The 22,102-nt window shown below is 41.1% G+C and overlaps 1 protein-coding gene across 1 annotated transcript; it reads left to right on the top strand.

Annotated features, from left to right (window-relative positions):
* The first annotated feature begins 5,874 nt into the window (after positions 1–5,874).
* Positions 5,875–22,007, top strand: atp2a1l (ATPase sarcoplasmic/endoplasmic reticulum Ca2+ transporting 1, like). The gene is made up of 23 exons (XM_083904052.1): positions 5,875–6,150; positions 6,976–6,993; positions 7,335–7,417; positions 8,420–8,524; positions 9,434–9,572; positions 10,833–10,913; positions 10,995–11,080; positions 11,921–12,218; positions 12,309–12,475; positions 12,564–12,652; positions 13,337–13,439; positions 13,529–13,660; positions 13,882–13,998; positions 14,094–14,312; positions 14,403–14,514; positions 14,891–15,114; positions 15,220–15,440; positions 16,879–17,081; positions 17,168–17,253; positions 17,374–17,507; positions 18,232–18,349; positions 19,095–19,212; positions 21,676–22,007. The coding sequence occupies exons 1-23, from the start codon at positions 6,033–6,035 to the stop codon at positions 21,690–21,692; spliced, it is 2,988 nt and encodes a 995-aa protein (XP_083760178.1). The 5' UTR covers positions 5,875–6,032; the 3' UTR covers positions 21,693–22,007.
* The last annotated feature ends 95 nt before the right edge of the window (positions 22,008–22,102 follow it).

Here is a 22,102-nt window from a genome sequence, read left to right as displayed (position 1 = left end):
ATTAGTTAGACTTCTGCGCCTGAACTAAACATCCAGCATTTTGGAATATAAAGGCCTCAAAGCTGTGGTGGTGCTATACGTAGCAGCAGCAACATGTCACCTGCGCTATTTATATCTCGTGAGGAATTCTGGATTCAGAGACTCAGCTGCCACTTCTATTATTACTATTAGCTAATACTGTAGCAAGTATCCAGCGAACACTGATGCTCTAGCTCTTTTATCCACTGACTGATAGCCCAGTGTTAATTATGTCCTCACTCTCAATCACTCGTGTCCTATGTGATGTGATTTGATTTGATTTGATGTTTGTCAGTGACCACTTTGACAGCATCATTCATTTTGCTTGTGCATGTAATGGTGCTTTTGCTTACGTGATATGTGAGACCACAAAACCCCTCTGACCATGTCAGCAAAAGACGACCTTCTGACAGGATGTGGAACCGCTTACACAGGAAGTAGAATGTAACTTTGCCATACATTGCCAGATCTCCACGCAACATGATATGTGAGTCAAGGGAACTTCCCTGAACATGTTATGGACACGCTCTGACCCAACAGGAAGTCAGCCATTTTAAACAGGAAGTGCCCTCTAACTTTACCGTACATTGACTGATCTGCACGGAACTTGATATGTGAGACCAGGGACCTATCCTGAACATGCAAACGATGTCCACCCAACAGAAAGTGTAACGCACTTAACAGGAAGTAAAATATGACTTTTCCTCCACAGCCCAACATCCGCATGGACGGCGCTGATAATAACATCAACAGCAAACAGTGACTGAACGAGAGACGAGCTCAGGGCGCAAGTGTCGAGGTGGGCGCACATCGACTCGCGCGATTCAAGCTTGAACCGTTAATACCGCTTGCGGTACTAGTTGGAACTTGGAATTTCTGATGTCATAGTGTGTTACAGTTAATCATCCACCCATCTACCATTATCTAAGAATATGGTTTCCACTTTATCTTGCCATGAATCAGCCTTTTTCAAAACTGCTCACTCTCCTACACCAAACTCTGTTGAGAAAATTGGCAATTTCACATCACAGCTCAGGGGGGTTGTTGATCCCCTGCTGCTCTTCGTCATTAACTGTTAAGTGTTATTTTGTGACTTCAGTGTTTGCACCTTTTTTTTTCAAATTCACCAAATTAACCTAAACTTACCAAATGAATCAGCGGTACACCAGCAGCTACTGTGACCCTGTGAGCTAAAAATGCTGTTTAACTCTAGGTATTGACTTTGGTGGGGGAAAGTCTGTCATTTAGAAACTTAAATTTCCAGTTAGAAACGGTTGTCTAACTTTGAGAAATGGAACCAGAACATTCATATGGTATTGTAGACTGAAGTCGGTGTTTTCTGTTTGTCTCAGGATGGGTCTCGACACAGGTAGTCCAGCTCAGTCAGTGCCTCACGCATCCACACTTCAAAAAAACCCAAACTATCACTTTAATGTTCTGTTTAAAACATGAGGATTAAACAGCCTAGCAGATGGGTTAATCTGGGTTTTATTTGATAAAACTAGACAGGAATGAGTGAGAGACTTTGTGGCTAAGAGCTTTTAAACAGCTATGCCCTCACTGGACATCATCTTTTTTTCCACACATTTATGAAATGAATGAGCTGGGCAGCAGACTGAACAGGACAATAAAACATGTTCATGACAATGCAATGTGCTCCAGAAGTATGAGAACCATTTCCCACATTGAGGCATTTGGACCTGTGTGTCGCTACATCCCATATCCTCGTCTTTAGGTGACAAATGTCGCCGTGTCCCTCTCACTTTGCTTGAAACATGCAAGTCAGCAGAGACGGACTTAGTTGCATAAGATCGCTGTGTGTACAGCTGTAGCTCCACAGTACTTAACACTTGCACTGAACTGGGAACATATATAGAGTGCACAAGCAGAGGAGGGAGGGCTAAGACGGCACATGGTGATCCCTCAGTCTGGCACGAAGGTGTGGCATTCGAGTACCACGCTGGGTGTAAGAGTCGATGGGTGTCCCAGCTTTCGGGGGGGGGGTTACAATCTCGTAGTCCCTGCACTCGGAGCAGGCCCACCAACACTTGTGGAATAGACAGAGATGGAAGATGGAGAGGAGTGTGGGAGAAACCTTATCCTTCTGGGATATTGAGTTAAATGTCACTGCTCTGCCCTGAGGGAGACACTGACAGGCCGACCCCTATCACAGCCCCCAAATCTCAGAGATCACAGCGGCTGTAGAACAGCTGAGGCCTGGAGAGCAGCAGGGTGAAACAGAGATGGCTCAACAGAATGAATCCAAATGTTTAATCAACAAGGGACAAATTAACCAATAAGATGTCAGACAAATCAATACTTTGCAATGTTGTGTTTATGTTCCTTCTTGTTTGAGTTACAGTTATGTTTTTGAATGACTTGAATTGGCCTCTGGGGACAAATAAATATTTTTTTTTAATTGAAACTAGATCTTGTGATAGTAGGTTTACATGAGTTTACACACTGACTGTACATTACACATCTAAGTCAAAGAAAACTATATACATTTAATTTAATTTAATTTAATATAATACTACAGTATGATGTTTTGTGGCTTCAGTGTCATTTAAATATGGTTTTGAAAAAGAAAATGGTTGACAAACAAAACAATGGTAACACTAAAAGAATTAGGTTTATTGAAACTAGTCATCAATTTACATTAAGACAATTGCTTACTTTAGCTTACAATTAACTTACTGAGTTTAGCTGTTACCAACTGAAGTACCATTTTGTTTTTATGGTGTACAAAATAATTGCATTTTAAATAATACGTGTCTGTGCAGCTTTGTCTATTCCACCATTTTGTGTGTATGAAGCTTTTCCAGTGCTTAAACGAAGTGTTTCCCTTTGCAGATAGAGCCGGCCCTCACAGGGAAGCCTGAGGGTCAAGTCAACGGATGAGCAGCTGATTGGAAACATGAAAGCTGCCACAAAAACAGCTTCCAATTTTAGAAATTCTGTGTGGATGGGCAGCAGAAGCAGGTTTGGGTTGCAAATAGGTCAGTGCTGTAGACACTGTACTTATGTCCTGACATGTAATGACACATTTACTGACAATATCTGAGGTTTTGATTCAAGGAGATTTGAAGTGTTACAGCAGGACAAATAGATTTTTTTTTTTTTTAAAGGTAAGAATGCATGAAAAACAATGGAAAATATAAAAATGCATACAATTCTAAACATAATAACATAATACAATCATATATACAATTTAACTAGTCTAAAGGATTGCACACAAATGAACTTGCACTAATGTATTGCACAGTGTGTGTGTGTCCTGGTTTTAGGCTTAGAATTAGGTTTATGTCAAGGTTAGGTTAAAGGTTAGGGTTAGGCATTTACTAGACCTATGTATATGAGTGTCTCCACTATAAATGCTGTACAATAATGTATTCTTGTGTGTGTGTGTGTGTGTGTGTGTGCGTGCGTGCGTGCGTGTGTGTGTGTTTTTAAGTATCTTTTTCTATTTGTAATTTGGTGAAAAATAGCTGACAGACCTGTTGATCAGCTGGACAACCTGGAGGTAAAGCCTCCATAGTTAGCTGGAGTGTTCTTGAACAAGTTCCTCTGTTTATTATGGTCACTGAATAAATAATGTGTCTGTCTGTCTGTCTGTCTGTCCAGCTGTCTGTGGAGTAGTAACAGCTTAGGTTTTGTAAAGTTGTCGTATTCAGGTTTTTTTTGAGTTATAGAAGTCAATGTTTTGTGGAGTTGTATTTTAGGTTTTGTCAAGTAGCAGCCATTTGGATTTTGTAGAGCTGTAGTTGAGTTTTTGTAGAGTTATAGCAGTTTAGGTTTAGTGCAGTTGTGACGGTTTTGTAGAATTGTAGTGTTAGGTCTAGAAGAGTTGCAGTACTTTTTTTGGTTTAGGTTTTGTAGAGTGTAAACGAGGATAGAGCTTTTTGAAATTATTCACACATGCTAATATGGATGAGGACATAAAATCATATGTATTACATACATAGACAATGTTAGTTTGTATCACCAGTGTTTTGTCAGTTGCCAAATGAAAACGGTTATTTAAAATAAGTTTTTATTTGTTGAAAATGTATTTGTCAAAGTAATAAATCTTACTATCAGACAACTATGTATTACGTAATTATTACATGTAAAGATACAGCAGGTTTTCACTTGATTTCTTTATTCCAACTGAACTTTGGAGAATTAACTTTATTTTGTATTAACAACTCAGAGTAAAGGCCTATTTTATGCAGAAGACAGATGTTGATGACACCTTTCAACAACATCACAGATAATAAATAGATGAATAGATGAAAAGTGTGTCCCGTGGCTGTCAGACGTGGTGAGCAGTGAGCACTGCTGTTCTAGAGAAGCACCTGTCACTGTATTGATTAGCAACAACAACTTGAATTCCTGTCTTCACAGCAGCTCTAGAGCACCCAGCTGCCCATTATACTGTCCTTAAAACAAGTAATATCTCTTAGATGTTTAGACATGTAAAGTATTTTTTTGTACATTTTTTAAATTTAATTTTAATGCAATAATTAAAAGAGGCTGCTCAGTTTCATATCAGGATAACCATCCCATAATGATCATAATTATTCATTGGCAGGAATGGGGTGTATTTCTGATGTATGTGTTTAAAATACAAAATACTATTTTGTAATTTGTACTTTTGAGTGGAAATGATATATTCTATCAAAATACAACTTAAAAACAGAAGTGTGTGGGGCCTACTTTCATTTGGCAGGACAGAAATACAGTATTATATTTTAATGATCTGGCTGCTGCATTTTGTAGTTTATATTAGATTTTTGATGTATTTTTGCCCATGCACGCTCATTGGCAGGGGTGAAAATAATCTATCAATACAAAATGTAAAGTTATGATTTGCTCCGTTAAACCATGTGGCTACTTGCTTCCCCAGTCTAGCTCTGAATTCACCACAAGAGGCCATTGTGCCTCACTGAATGACAGTTGGTGGAAAGATCAAATGTCCTGTATCTACTCCAGTTGAGCCATCTCTCTCTTTCACTCACTCTAACGCCTTCCCATCCTCATAAAAAAGAGAGAAATAAAACCTGATCCTCCTGTTTCTGCATCCAGGCTTCAGTGTGACATGTGGGCTGACCTCATAGTATTCCTGTCCACCAGCAGTCACTGATCCACTAGATGCTTTGTCTAATCTATGATCCCTAATAACTCATTATATCAGGTCTAGTGTCTCTGTAATTATGAGCAATTATTTGCTTTGTAGCACTTATGCAAATGTCGATGATGATGATTTTGTTTCCAGTTACTTGACAAGTTCAAGTGTCGCCGTGCCGACGTGTCTAACTCGTGTCTAACTCGTGTTCTGCATGTTAAAAAAAAATGCCAGCTAATCCTTGTACTGAATTTTTCGTCTAACATCTCCCTCCTTCGGTGTCCCTTCCCTTTCCCAGCAGAAACCAGTTCAGCTATCACTCAATGCAAAATACTCCACCACCCCCCCAACGTCCTTCCCTCACAACCTCCCCACCCCCCGCACGATCTCCTGTCTCACTCTCTCACCTTCTCCCTTCGTCTTATTCCACTGACCATGCATGTTCCAAAAACAGATCTCATTTTCATCTACGGTACGACAGCCACCCCCCACCGACACCACCACCACCACCACAACTCCTGCCCCCCCCCCCCCCCCCCCCCCGCACCATCACTCCTCCTGCACTACCTCCTTTCCAAGGCCAAGCCTGCTCCTCAGTTCCTGTCCAAGTCCACCTCACCTCCCCTCTAGCCCCACCCTCGCCACTCCACCGTGTCGTCCCATGCTGGAATTTTGGAGGCGTGTGTCAGTGTGGTGTCCACCAATCCCAAGCAATTTGGGGAAGTATAAAACTCCACACATGCATGAGCCTATTCGCTCTTTCTGTCAGACCAGCAGTCCTGAATTGGGGGGTGCCACACTAGGTGAGGGTGGTGGACCAAGGGTGAATACTGCAGAGAACAATAGAGAGGTAGAAGAGCGCGGATAGGCACGGTTAGAAGGTCAATCCCTTGTCTATCCACTAAGGATGGAGAACTCACACGCAAAGACTCCGGCAGAATGCCTGACGTACTTTGGGGTGAACGAGAACATCGGCCTCACTCCAGACCAGTTCAAGAAGAACCTGGACAAGTATGGCTTCAACGGTGAGAGTGTGGGCATGAGGGATGGTGAGGGGGAGGGAGGAAAGCCAGAAACTTCTCACTTCACAGTTAAGCATGCAAGTGTTTGCAACCATTTTTGTCAAGACAGACTGAAAGTGTTTGTGCACAGATGATTGTCGAATCAGGCCTGGGTTGAGCTTTTGCATCGGATGCTTTTTTAGAGGAGTTGCAACAGCTGGTAGAAATGCAGACATTGAGAAGCAGAGACTTTGAGGGCTTTGAACAGCTATTTAAAGATGGCCAAAGAAGATGGCTGGAGAGCGAGAGAGACAGGTGACGGCTCAAGAAGCTTCCTGGGTGATATAGGGGGGCGGGCGTTATAACAGGAGAGGTGGATAATTTTAGGCCGGGCAAAAAGAGGAGGTCCTTGGCTTATGGCTAAATGATCCCTAATATGATTGCTTATCAATAATCCATGGACTGGCTCTAATTTGATATGGTATTTCATTTTAATAGCGGCAATATTCTTGTTTTCATTCTCGTCTTTCTGTTTTAGCGAGCAGCAGTGAAGTTTGAATGTGAAGAAATGAGCAGCTGCTTTGGGTTTTTACGAGGCCTAGATCAGACGTTACTGAAAGAACATGAACTAAAACAAAAAAATGGCTTTTTAACTGAAGTCATTCACTTTCAACCCTCTGGGAAATGTGAAGAGGTGGATGTCAGGGTCACATTTACACAGTTTCTCTTCCAAAGCGCAGAGTTACAAATGTGAGATGATGATGATGAATCATTTTAACTTACCAACTTTTCCCCTTTTCTTCCTGTTTCCTCTTCCACTTCCTTCTTCACTTTGATGTGCTTCTCCAGAGTTGCCAGCTGAGGAGGGTAAGATTTCTTTCAGCCACATTTACAAAAAAAACAACGAGAACTTCCACACACCTTATTTAACCTACATGGGATGACATTAACACCCTGCTCCACAGATGTTTTGTAATAAAAAACAAGGCAGAATACCTCACTTTAATGATATAGCATTTATAAAGTCTATTATATCCATCTTCCTTTTCAACCTTTGTTATTGTACACACAAAAGCATCATAAAGTCAGGTTGTGCCTGTTACACAGATGTACACACAGTGATTTATGTCTTAACTGAGCTCCTGTTTTCTGTTCATTATCTATTGATTTTAATGTTGTTGTTTTTTTCATCTTGTTGTCTCTGTCAGGTAAGAGCATCTGGGAGTTGGTTGTTGAGCAGTTTGAGGACCTGCTTGTCAGGATCCTGCTGCTGGCTGCCTGCATCTCTTTTGTAAGTCAACATTTATAAGTTATCATTTCTCACTTACAGTATGTCACACATTTCAAACTGGAATTTCCCTGTCACATTTTATTCATGTTGAACTTGAGCTGTATTACTAGAATAATCCCAGTTGATGTGTGATGAGTGTCCATCATGACGCAGTTTTCAAAGTTCTTAGTCTTGACACCAAAATTAACTCACCAAATTAACTTGTGGTTTTACTTTCATGGCACATTGACCTTTGGCCCCTATGACACTCTTGTGTATCATCTGGAAACATGCAATTAATTGCCTTTAATGTGTCACTGAAACTAATTCAGTGAACAGCAGACACGCTGTAGTTGTCTGGAGACTTGACAGGACGTCTCCCACTCCTTAAAGTCCCTCCACCCTCCTGCGTTAATTTGAGGGCAACAACTTGAGAGGAGGGAGGCAGATTGCGAAGGCTTGTCGGAGGTGTATTAATTCCAGTGCCCAGCGTTCACTCCTTTGGGCAGCTGTCACGATGGCCTTAGAAGGCGAATATTGAGGAGCCAGTGAGAGATGGGGGTCAGGGAAGTATGGGGGGATGAGGGGTTTATTTTAAGACAGCCCTGAGCTGAGGAGAGAAACTGAATCCGTCAGGAAAGGTCAGGCCTGAAGGAAGGAACGGAGGGTCGCCTCAGGAACAGGGCTGAAGTCAGGAGGAGCAGTGACTTATGGGATTGCATAATCAGATGAATTATAATCAAAATAAACAGCCATGATAGGCCTATAACTGAGCTATTAAGTGATCATACCCTACACAACTGCCTAATTGCAGCCTTTCACAATGTCTAGGTATGCACCCTCTCACTTTTCAGTTCCATCCATTATATACAATATCATATACATGAGCATCATGTCATTCATGAGTTTCATGATGATTTTCTGTCAGGTGCAAATGAAAGTGTTTACTTGACGATGATGGTGCATGTTGTTTTTTGTCGTCTCCTCTTCACTGACCTATAATCCTGACCACTGTGACCTCAGGTGCTGGCCTGGTTCGAGGAAGGCGAGGAGACTGTCACCGCCTTCGTAGAGCCCTTCGTCATCCTTCTTATCCTCATCGCTAACGCTGTTGTTGGAGTGTGGCAGGTCAGTGATGAGGCGTCTGCAGCACATTGAGCAATAAGTGGGGTAAACAGTTTCCAGTTACTGACAGGTTTTCAAATCTGGCCTCAGTTGCTCAATCGGGAGTCTGTCACTTTTGCAGCTTTAAAGGTCAAAATGGTGCATGTGGTTGTGAGCTAATATTATTTACCTGCACATGTATCAAAAGTCTTGGATGTTGTGTTCTGGTTACAAAACAAATTCCACTTTCAAAGCCTCAATATTTGACTGGTGCCAAGTTCACAGAAGTCACTTGCGATCAGGCACCTATTGGATGATATCAGCTGTCACTCTCACTGGTGTCCACTTATATGCTTTATGGTCTATTTTCCTGAAAATCAGAACATAAATGACAAAATTGGCATCATTTTCTATCATGTCTATCTATCATGTTCTAACTAGTGATAGGAATTATTCCCTATTTGGTATCTTCAGCCACAGGAAACAAACAAATCCAAAAGTGGTAGTACATATGCCAGGCCTGTACATGGTGCTCTAGAAATACACCAAAAATTGACAAGGAGACACTGAGCGTGCACGATGTACTAAAATGAATAAATAAATAATCTTTATTCAAATAAGTATACATGTATATGTATACAATTACAGGAACAGAGATAGAATAGACCAAGCTAGGGCAACTAAGGAAATTAAATAAAAGATATGAAGTGAATAGACCAAACAAACTCCAAACGCAGCATATTGTTGTATCCATGAAAATGCAAGGATGATGCACAATTCTGCTAAAAAAACAAACAAAAAAAACATCATGAACATTGTGAACATCAGTATATTTAAACCTACTCATGTGTCACAAGTACAAGTTTGCAAATCAGTTTGGCCGCAAAATGAAGATTTCATGATTTTGTGCGTGTATTTGTGTGTGTGTCACAGGAGAGGAATGCTGAGAGCGCCATCGAGGCTCTGAAGGAGTACGAGCCTGAGATGGGCAAGGTTTACCGTTCTGACAGAAAGAGTGTGCAGATGATCAAGGCCAGAGAAATTGTCCCTGGAGACATTGTGGAAGTGTCCGGTAATTAAGATTTGTCATTAATCATCTGCCTGCTCTGATAAGATAATAACATCCCTGTTATGGTCACAGTGCGTTAGATAAATCCGTCATTGTTTTCCTTTTAAAATTATTTCTAACTATTTACAGTAAATTTTACGGTGTTAACACTAGTGCCAAAAAAGACCTGACACTTTAGTGTATTGGTATTAGTGTATATTAGTGTTACATTAATACTAAATGAGTTACATTTAAAACTAATCCTAAAATGTCTTTAGCCCGAGATACATTTGTGTTTCCGACTGGAACAGCAAAATTACGCACTGCCGCTTTAAAACAATTATACAATATTCATATATAATTATGGGTAATATATTCATTTCTGCCAATAAACCATGCTACATTTCACACACGTGAACTTGCTATACTAAATCTAAATAGTGGATTTGATCCCAAACTGAACTGGTGTTAAATTGACATTGCCAAAACATTACATTGGAAGCAAGGTATATTTTTGCATCAGAAGCTCATATTTGATGGTATCTGATGTGATAACGCTCCATCATATTGTTAATATTGTACACAGTTAATATCCAAAGGAAAATATTTCTTTATTACAAGTACATGTATAGATTTTGTCACCTTGTGTCAATTTCCCCATTCTTGGACTTAAGTATACCATAATTGTCACAGTATCTTATCTTATCTTCAATATTAATGTATTAATTAATATTAATAATAGCTAATGCCAATGAAGCCCCCCAAAAAATAGTAATAATAATAATAATAATAATTCAGCCTTAATTTCCATTGAGAGAAAGCGAGACATGTAGTGTGTGTGTGTGTGTGTGGTAAAGCAGGACGGTGGAGCCTTGTGTCTTTTTAAGGCTCTGCTGTGAAAACATGCTGACTGAAGGAAAACACAGTCTGTGAATATAAATACCCTCACTAGCACCTGCCACGCCTCTTCACGCCTTCCTGCCGCTGCTCACTTCTATACATTTGTCAGTGTACACCTGTTCCTCTAGGACCAGCTGCCCCCCCCCCCCCCCACCCCCACACACACACGTATAGGTCACTCTGATTGGACGTCACATATGTCACTCTTGCCCCACAATGAAACCCATGGATTATTGCAGACATTTCACAAGCTGTCTGAGCTTTGTTTTATACAGTTATATGTATAAGTTAAATCATTTGTGCGATTTCGATTGTTATAGCTATTTTGATGCAATATTTGTATATTGACAATAAAAGGATTGTTTTTCTCTGTGATTACCACAGTTGGTGACAAAGTCCCCGCTGACATCAGGCTTGTTTCCATCAAGTCCACCACTCTGCGTGTTGACCAGTCCATCCTCACTGGTCAGCTCTCCAGCAAACCTTTGTTATATGTTGTCTGTTTTGAGCTTGAGCTTTGAGTGAAGTGTTTGTTTTCTCTCTCAGGTGAGTCTGTCAGTGTGATCAAGCACACTGAGTCTGTGCCCGACCTCAGAGCTGTCAACCAGGACAAGAAGAACATGCTTTTCTCTGTAAGTCCCCCATTGCCATCTAGGGATCACATGATATATGATTTATCACACATCGTGACTGTGAACATTTTTGGACAGGGATTTAAATTCCATTATTTAAAATTTTAATGCACTTCCAAATGATGTAATTGGTGACTTTTGAAAAGGATTAAGATTTTTGTAAATCTTAAACTTGTTCAGTTTCGAGTGACCACTTGTTGTGTCTGGTTAAAAAAATTGTAAAGTGAAAAATAAATAATAATAAATAAAGTGTAAATAAATAGTGTAATAAAGAGTTTATTTCCAAATAACCATTAATATTAACCCATAATTCCCTGGCCTCCAAACTGGGAAAAAGTTATTTATATTTCATGTGAAAATCGAGCTCACCCACATACAATCCTTATTTTTGAAGTGCCACAGGGGTTAGTCTGCATCTTTCCACTCAATCCAGAACCTCAAGATTTATAAGACCTTTTTTAGGATTCTTGATTTTCAACACAAAAATTAATCTGGCATTGGCCAATCAATAAAATGTATGCAGATTTTTTAAGTTTTTGATGACATGTTTAATCTATTAAATATGTAGATTCTTTATTATTATTTTTATTGAAAATACTGTATTTAATGTCACTGCAGTGCTGACATAAAATATAACTGGTAGAGACAACCCAGTGGTGTTGTTCAATAACTGGTTACTGAAGTTAAGTAGTATTTTTGTAGTATTTGTCATTAAACAGTTTTATCAGATGGAGGGAAAAAAGAAAATGAGCAAAAAATACTACACATACTACATATGAGCAAAACATATCAATATATGTTATTTTTCTGTCTTATTCTAAACTGTTTTTTTTTGCACAGGGCACCAACATCGCTGCTGGTAAGGCCATCGGCGTGGCTGTGGCCACTGGAGTCGCCACTGAGATCGGCAAGATCCGCGACCAGATGGCCGCCACCGAGCAGGAGAAGACTCCTCTGCAGGCCAAGCTGGACGAGTTTGGCGAGCAGCTGTCTAAGGTTATCTCCCTGATCTGTGTTGCTGTCTGGGCTATTAACATTGGCCACTTCAATGACCCCGTCCACGGAGGCTCATGGATCCGTGGTGCCGTCTACTACTTTAAGATCGCTGTGGCTCTGGCTGTGGCTGCCATCCCTGAGGGTGAGGGAGGCAAAGAAGAAGAAACAGCATGCCTTTATATACTTTTTTTTAAATTACACTCACAGTCATTTTCTATGTAATGCCTCTCAGGTCTGCCCGCTGTCATCACCACCTGCTTGGCCCTGGGTACCCGCCGTATGGCCAAGAAGAACGCTATTGTCAGAAGCCTGCCCTCTGTGGAGACCCTGGGCTGCACCTCTGTCATCTGCTCAGACAAAACCGGCACCCTCACCACCAACCAGATGTGTGTGACCAAGGTGAGTGTTTCATCTACTCCACTAACTCATTACACACAACCTTTCACCAGCTGCACATAAACAACTGTTCTTGTTTCCTCCTTCACAGATGTTTGTTGTCAAGCATGTAGACAGCGAACATGTTGACCTTGATGCCTTTGATATCTCTGGCTCCAAGTACACCCCCGAGGGCGAGGTGTAAGTTGACTTTCATTGCCATTTCTCGACATTTAAAGGTCCAATGTATGACAAGTATAGACATCTAGTGGTTGGTAGAGGCTGTAGACTGCAACACAGTAAAGAATCCTCTCCTCCCCTGTTTATGTCCCCAAGCACACGAGGGAACTGCATTGGCCTTTGCATGGCACAAAGCATGCTACGTTCCAAAGTGGTAATGTCTCAGGTCACAGGGTGTTCCTGAAGAGGGAACGCCCCTCAACTTAACTTGAAAACTCACATCAGGATTCCAAGATGGCTGCCACCATATAAAGACTGCTACTTTTACTTTTACCATTAATATCACATCTGTTATATTTGTTTAACAGTAAATCAGTCGTACACATAGTAATGTGTTTAATTATTTACCATAGACATGTTTATACGACGTTTCTGTGTGCAAAATACCACGTAGAGTGTTGTTATCGACAGGTATTGCTAACAATGGCTAACAATGTCTAGCCCAGGATACAGTTGCGATTTTGATTGGAACAACAAAATTACGAACTGCAGCTTTAAAACAATAATACATTTATTCAAACATAATTTTGGGTAACATGTTTAATTTCTGCCAATAAACTTGACTAAATGTTACATAGTGGACATTTATATGTAAACAAACAATCAGTTGTTTATTGGTTTCTAATTTCCCTCTCTGTTAATCAGTTCTCAGGGCGGTGCCAAGACCAACTGCAGTGCATACGACGGCCTTGTTGAGCTGGCAACCATCTGCGCCCTGTGCAACGACTCCTCTCTGGACTTCAACGAGGTAGAGTCAGAACGATGTACAGTGAATCCTACTGAAAACTGCCCTCACACAGGTTGTCTGAATGTGTCCATCACTCTCCTTCTCTCCAGTCCAAGAAGATCTATGAGAAGGTTGGTGAGGCTACTGAGACTGCTCTGTGCTGCCTGGTTGAGAAGATGAATGTGTTCAACACCAACGTGAAGAACCTGTCCAGGATTGAGAGAGCCAACACCTGCTGCTCTGTGAGTAGTCTGTCTCTCTATAACCCTTAAGAGGCCCACGGCAACATGTTGACCCCAAGATGATTCTCAGTTTTAAATCCAGCTCATTCTGATTCACTTGAAAACCCTTGATAAATCTTATTTTCCCCCCAAAAAATAATCAGTCTATAAGTAACGAGCCCATTCTGTGAAGAAGGGAGTGCCTGTCTAACCACAGCATCTTTCTCTGACTCATCCATCAGGTCATCAAACACCTCATGAAGAAGAACTTCACTCTGGAATTCTCCCGTGACAGGAAGTCCATGTCCGTGTACTGCACCCCCGGTAAAGGTGATGGTGGTGCCAAGATGTTCGTGAAGGTCAGTTACTTCCCCGTCTTCCCTCTCACCACCTTCTCTCACGCTCTTCCTCTGTGACTGAACTGTACAACAACAACAACCCATTTCTTCCACAGGGTGCCCCTGAGGGCGTGATTGAGAGATGCACATATGTGCGTGTCGGCACCACCCGTGTCCCCCTGACCAACGCCATCAAGGAGAAGATCTTGTCTGTGATCAGGGACTGGGGTACCGGTCGTGACACCCTGCGTTGCCTGGCCCTGGCCACCAATGACAACCCACTGAAGCCAGAGGAGATGGTCCTTGAGGACTCAACCAAGTTCGCTGATTACGAGGTGAGAGTCTACCATTATTGGTGAACTTGTTCCAGAGAATGTTTGAACACAACTGTAATGACTGTTAATGTTAATGATTTCTGTCCTCAGACTGATATGACCTTTGTTGGCTGCGTGGGTATGCTGGATCCCCCTCGTAAGGAGGTCACTGGCTCTATTGAGCTGTGCAGAGACGCTGGAATCCGTGTCATTATGATCACTGGTTAGTATTATGGGCTGGATGAATTCTTTACTTTACATTTGTAGCAAGTCTCATTATAATGTCACTGTAAAAATCTGCTTCACACTTTTGTTTTTAAATTAAAATTGGAACACACTGAAATGATCTTTTCTTACATTTTGGTAAGTAGAGAAAAATGAGAATCTAAAATCTAATGTAAAAATAATGACAATTCACCACTAAATCCACTTTTATTTAACATGAAACAATATCACATACTCCCAACTCAAAGAACTGTCTTCTTCACTATAGATTTTATATTTACAAAAACCTGGCATTGACTGGAAATAAATATTAATCATTTAAACCCCTGTATCCACTCACCTCCATCCAACATCTCCACATCTCCACATTCCAGGTGACAACAAGGGAACTGCTATCGCTATCTGCCGCCGCATTGGCATCTTCGCTGAGGACGAGGATGTTTCTGGCAGGGCCTACACCGGACGTGAGTTTGACGACCTGCCCCTCCATGAACAGGGGGAGGCTGTGCGCAGGGCCTGCTGCTTTGCCCGTGTGGAGCCAGCTCACAAGTCCAAGATTGTGGAGTATCTTCAGAGTTATGATGACATTACTGCTATGGTAAGAGTTTTTGCAGCACAGGATAATGAACTGTTGGTTTTGTCCTTGGGTTTATTGAGGATTTCTAGCAGTGACAGTAATAACGGTGGTGCTTCCTCTCCTCAGACTGGTGATGGTGTGAACGATGCCCCTGCCCTGAAGAAGGCCGAGATCGGCATCGCCATGGGCTCTGGCACTGCCGTTGCCAAGTCTGCCTCTGAGATGGTCCTGGCTGACGACAACTTCTCTTCCATTGTGGCTGCTGTTGAGGAGGGCAGAGCTATCTACAACAACATGAAGCAGTTCATCCGCTACCTCATCTCCTCCAACGTTGGTGAGGTCGTCTGGTGAGTGGCCCCATAAGAATCTGAATGCCCACTTTGACGAAGGGAAAGGGAACCAATCACAGATGTCCCCCCCCCCCCCCCGGCGTGACTGGGGCAAAAAGATGATAGAGTGACGTCTAACAGCTTTTGTATACATACCGAAGAACAGCTGTCTCTCTATTCAGCTGTTGCTTCCATTTTAGGATTTTTTTTGGCATTTTTTCTCAAAAGTCATTAGGCACCATTACTAGATGGCATCGCTCCTAGAAATGACAACAAGCACATCTGTGGACAAGTTTTCCGCGCTTTGCATACGTCTTCCTGGTCATTGGTCTGATTGACTGTATGTCTGTTATAAATGATCATCTATGGCCACGCCTCTTGACAGTGTGGAGGGCGGGGAGACTACACCCTTTCCAGACTTGTACTCAGGGGCTGTGCACACAAAAACTTTGTCCTAGTGAATCTGCTAAAGTGTGTTTTAATCATGTACACAACCAGTACACTACTTTGGGAAAATTATGATGTCAGTGTTTGAGATGCAGTGTGGCATATTAAACCAGGCCCCTATAGGACGATACCAGCTGTCAATCACATTGACCTGCAGGACTGTTTACTTTAGAGCGCCTTCATTTGTTAAAGGTCACATAGAGTGGTCCTGTTGCACATAAATGTAAGTTATGGAGGTCTACTTACATATATTAACTTGTTTTTATGGTCAAAAACCTCCTAGTTTCTGTAAACTAGCCGATAGAAATCCTCTTTTCTGACAGTGTTTTTCAGCCGCGATGTTTCAGAGTGAACTTTCACCCCCAGGAGACAGAGTCTTGTGATTGGCCAGTACTATCCAGCACATCCGTTCTCAGAAGCGCAGCGCCCCCCTCTGGAACGGCGGATGCACTGCTCCTCATTATCAAAACATTGTTTTAACAGTGTTTAAAAATAGCTTCGTCACGACTCCCCGCCGCAGTCCCTTTTTTGACTTTAAACCGGTGTCAGACCCAGAGTCAGAAGACACTGTTGCTCGTGAAACACCTCCACAACGGACGTTATTCTTCTTCTGCTGTTCAATGTACGTAACCGGAGGAGGACGATCGGTTGTTCAGGAGAACCGCTTCTTACGTAACTATTACGGGATTTTCAGTGATCTCGTTGAGCCCCGAGATTACAATAAAACACAACGTTCTCAGCAATGGCTGAACTGTTTGTTTCGAACCGTCAGGCTTCATAAACAAGGTAATGACGCAGATACACACCAAAAAAAACAGCGATAATAGGAACTTCTGGTCTAGTTCCGCTTTAATTAAAACATGGATATTTGCCCTGGCATTTCCGTTATCTTATTGAACCCTTATTTCTAAGAGTGTAGCACACACGCTTTGATCCTCATGTAAACACCATCTCTCCACCGCCTTCCTCTCTGTCTCTGACAATATTTTCTTCTTCTTCACTCCCTCAGTATCTTCCTGACCGCTGCCCTCGGTCTGCCCGAGGCTCTGATCCCCGTCCAGCTTCTGTGGGTCAACCTGGTGACTGACGGTCTGCCCGCCACCGCCCTGGGCTTCAATCCCCCTGACCTGGACATCATGGGCAAGCCCCCACGTTCCCCCAAGGAGCCCCTGATCTCTGGCTGGCTGTTCTTCAGATACATGGCCATTGGCGGTACGTGCCTTCATCGTGTTGCTGCATGTAGTTTAAAAGCAGGAAGGAGACATGGCTGCACTGACACTGTTACCTCATCCTGACAGGATACGTTGGTGCCGCCACTGTTGGTGGTGCTGCCTGGTGGTTCATGTACGATCAAACTGGTCCCAAGGTCACCTACTACCAGCTGGTACGTAACCATCACTTTCTACAGTGTATTCTCTGTCTTTCACATACAGATACTTCATGACCTCCCCCTCTCCCCCTCTCTCGCTCTCTCCCTCTTTCCATTTCTGTTTCCTCTGTGCAGTCCCACTTCATGCAGTGCCACGATGAGAACGAGGACTTTACCGGCCTGGATTGTGAGATCTTTGAGGCTTGTTCCCCCATGACCATGGCCCTGTCTGTGCTGGTCACCATTGAGATGTGCAACGCCCTCAACAGGTAGTCAATGCAACTCACCTTACTTACAGGTCTTTATATACAGAGTCAAAATGAAAAAGGATTAAACACAAGCTTAAAAATCTAAGACTTTTCACTTAGATTAAAATTTTAAAAAAACGATGGAGACCTAATGTGACTGGGATGGGAGGCTATTCAGGGGGATAGAAAAAACGAAAAATATTGCATTGAAGGTCATACCTAGTACTTGACATTTCATCCCATAGAATCGGATTTTTTTAGTCCGATAAAGAGATATGGAAATAACTACAAATGGTAATTTTAGCATTGATTCAAAGCAAATCTAAAATCTAAGGCCTTCGCATGTATATACTATATATATATGTATATACTATATATGTATACATATATATATATATATATATAAATACACACAGTATGACCACTATAGTACAATAATTTAATATACACTAATAATATACTAGTACTGTGTTATTATACCACATTAAAGGACGATCTAAGTTAGTCTTTTTTAAAGATGTGAACATGGGGTCAGGAGATCAGAAATGTATTGATTGAGGATTGAGACTATTGAACACCATTTAGAAAAAATAATGTACAAGAAGTTAAAGTTACAGTTAATCTAGCACGTATTGTTCCCAACAGTATGTATTGCTGTGCATGATTCATGAAATGACAGTACTCCAATCATGACTCGAGTTGCTTACACATCACATGACCCCTTTCCTTGTCCTTTTTTATGAAGCTTGTCTGAGAACCAGTCTCTGGTCCGCATGCCCCCATGGAGCAACTTCTGGCTGCTCTCTGCCATGACCCTCTCCATGTCCCTGCACTTCATGATCATCTATGTTGACCCTCTGCCCGTAAGTCATACATCCACACCCGAGTCTACACCTTTACTGTAACTCTGCTCTCAACTATTGGGGCTACCAAGTCATGGAAAAATGACCCCAAGTTGTTTTTCCTTTTCTAGTATCTAAGATAGTGATTTTGACCAGTATCAGACTGGTCAGATACGGATACTGAATATCAGCTCATCCCGACCAGAAAGGATGTTGTTTGCACAATAAGCTTCAAACAGCAAATAAGCATTCAGGCTACTGTAGAAACATGATGGCTGAAAGCTGCCTCCGTAAAGCAAGCCCTTACCTACAACACATCATTTAAAAAGATACTTAATTCATGAATTCATTATGCTACCACAAGGATTGTGTGGCCACTGGAGTCAAACCAACACAAACAACCATTGGTTGTGTTGGTATGGTCATGGGACTGTGGGAGGAACCCGGAGAACCCAGAGAAAACCCACACACAAGCGTAAAACATGCACACTTGGTCAGACTGGGACACAAACTCAGGTTTTGCTGCCAGACAACAGCGCTTGCCACTATAACTCCATGTGGCCCAAAATACTGAATTTTAAAGCAATTTAACACTTATACGTATTGGACGTATATTCATTTTCTGCCAATAAACCCCTTCATTTTAAAACTTGTCACACACTGGAGATTTAAGCTGTTTGTGTACTTAAATGTTGTTGTCTGTTGTCGCTGCTTCCACAGAGACAGACACCCATTCTGATTCTCACTCTTTTGCCGTCTCATACAGATGGTCTTCAAGTTGACCCATCTGAATACCGAGCAATGGCTGATGGTCCTGAAGCTCTCCTTCCCCGTCATCCTCATTGATGAGGTGCTGAAGTTCGTGGCCCGTAACTACGTTGAGAGTAAGTAGCCTTGAGTTTTTGTGCATCCAACTCAGACATGTTGAGTATGTTCACAGTGTCCATCATGATGAACTGTACCTCAACTTAATCAGTGTTGGGATAACACTGGGACATTTGGGGGGGCTCTGTGTGTCTCATGTCACTCTCCTGTCATTTCACTGATGTCTTCCTCTCACAACAAGCAAGCACCTGTGTGTGTGTCATTATGACATATTATGTTATTTTAGTAGATATTTTTATAAAATAAATACACGTTTTGATTTCAAATATAGCTTTATATTTGAAGTTATCTTTGAAAAATAAAATACATGTTTGTATTTTTTTGTTTTGGTAATTATTATGAAATAGATGTTTTTACAATATCAAATTATTATAGTTGTACTAGTTATTCTCATCAGACAAAAAAACGTTGTTATGTTATATTGCATTTAATTGTTATTGTTATTCAATAAAACTCAAAGTCTGTAATCTGTGACACAAAAATGGAGGATGTTTTAGACTGAGCTCCCCCTCTGTGTCTCACAGTGGAGCCCCCATAATCCCAACCATGTACTTAATGATTATTAAGTGATTAATACATCATATTTCTATTAATTATTCATTAATATGCAAGTACAATCCTTCACTTTGTATTTGTCAACTCTCTTTTGTTGGATCTGTCTAACAATTCACCTGCCTGTTCTTCTTCACCATTAGCTCACTTAACCTTCCTGTTATTTCCAGAGTAAATTGAGTCAACCTGCCACCATTAGCCTGTAACTAAAACTAAAACAAGGTATTCCACAGCTCCAGCTGCTTGTGGCTATATCACTGCGTACCCAAGTGTGTGTGTTTGTACTGTGTTGTTTGTCAGTGTGCTCTGGGCTCTTCCTGACTATTCAACAACAACAACAACAACAACAACAACAACAACAACAACAACAACAACAGTAGATACCGTTTTCAGTCCCAAATTGACACGGTGGCGTATGGTGTATGAATGAAGTGAGTGGAGATCCCACGGTGCTGCTGATGTCCTCCTCTCAGCTCTCTGTCTGTGGTCACTTCTCATGTTATACTGGCACATGAGCTGCCTCAGTGGGACGAGGCGCTGCTGCCGCTTCCACAGCTGCTCTTAGCATAGCAACTTGTCTGTCAGGTTCTTCCTGTCCATATTCCTGCAGATGTGTGTCCGGTGTTGCTCTCGGTCTTGCAAAGGCCTAAATCATAATCGTTGTTATTATTTATTCATTTACACTTTTCATCAGGTACATTGATAAACAGCAGTTAATGCGGTAATCAGCTTTTACTAACTGTTAGTTAATGCTTTAACTTAACATTTAATTAAAGCTACTTGTAACATCAGTGAACACGGTAATGGTTGGGTGGAGTAGCTCAGTGTCTAAGACGTCATGGTACAATCCACCCCTGGCTGGTTTTACTCAATTGTAAGTCGCTTTGGATAAAAGTGTCTGCTAAATGACAGGTAACATGTAACATTACTGTTTATGGAAGTAGTTCCACACTGATACTTCAGTATTTATTAAGGATCATTAATAAATGATAATCAATCAATCAATCAGTCTTTATTTGTATAGCTCACAGTTTACAAAACATAGTTTGTCTCACGGGACTTCACAGGGTTGGTAACATCCTCTGTCCTTAGAAGGGTCTAAGGACCAGGGTAAGGACCAGGGTAAGGAAAAACTACCAGGGAAAAAAAACCCTTATAACAGGTAGTAAGTAGAAACCTTAGGGAGAACAAAAGGTGAGGAATCCACTCCCTGGACGGACAGACGTGCAGTAGATGTTACCCAAAACATACAATACACAATGACAAAGAATAAAAAGTGAAAAGTCTTTAAATGCCAGGGTCCATCTGGATCACTGGGTTTGTCACAGCCTGTAGCGAAGGTTGTTGTGGTCAGATAAATCAATAATAGTCAATAATCAAATCAATAAATGTAATAATTATTAATAAAGGTTGATAAATACTTAAAATAGTTAAGTTGTGCCTATTTTGTAGTCCCATTTATGAAGTCATAGTTAAGGAATCCATGTTTTAAACTTAAAAATTAGAGTCACAAGGAGCATTAATAAAGAGTAATAATGGTTCATAAATGGTTAAGTAATGTTTTCTCTACTCCCATACATTGAAGTCATAGTTAAGGAAATGATGTTTACTTCAAAATAAGGGTCACAAGGAGCATTAATAAAGGGTAATCCAATAATGCTTAATTAATGCTTACATATAGTTAAGTACTACCTGTTTTCTACTTGTTTATGTGTTATGTTCATGTTTTGATACAGTATTGAGATTTTTTTGATAGGAATAAAACCTTTTCCCATGGGAGAGTCGCGCTTCGTTCGATTGTTCCTGCCTAGATCAAGCTACATTTTCAAATGTATATATTTTAATAACTCTGTTGTGTTATGTGCTCACTCTGTACATCCTCACTGATTTATTTGTTTGTATCTCTACAGTAAGCAGCAGAAATTAGGATGTAACGGATGAAGAGGATCTTAAGGATCGGAGAGATGGAAGCGGCGAAAAAAAGAGAGAGAGAGAGAGCGGGAGATCACAACCGAAAAAAGGAGCCATAGTGAGCCAACCAAATAGAAGAAAGAGGAGTAAACACAGGAAAACGTGTTAAAAAAAACTATAAAAAACTATAAAAAAAACCTCTATATAAGAAAAAGAAGAGTTAATTGAAAAAGGTGGTACACGACTATCCAGACTGATAAAAGATATTTAAGATTTTATTCTAAGAAATAAAGTATGTATTAAAAGTGAATTTTTGTTTTTGTTAAACTTGGATATTGTTCAGCTGTTTTTTTGTGTCCTCTGTCCATTTTCTTATCATTGATTTTCCAGCTGATTACTGTTACTACTAGTCTCTGTCGCTCGTGT

Source organism: Microchirus variegatus (assembly GCF_963457635.1).
Source record: "Microchirus variegatus genome assembly, chromosome: 17".
NCBI lineage: Eukaryota > Metazoa > Chordata > Actinopteri > Pleuronectiformes > Soleidae > Microchirus > Microchirus variegatus.
The sequence above is the reverse complement of the archived record's forward strand: the minus strand, read 5'-3'. Positions and strand labels throughout refer to the sequence as shown.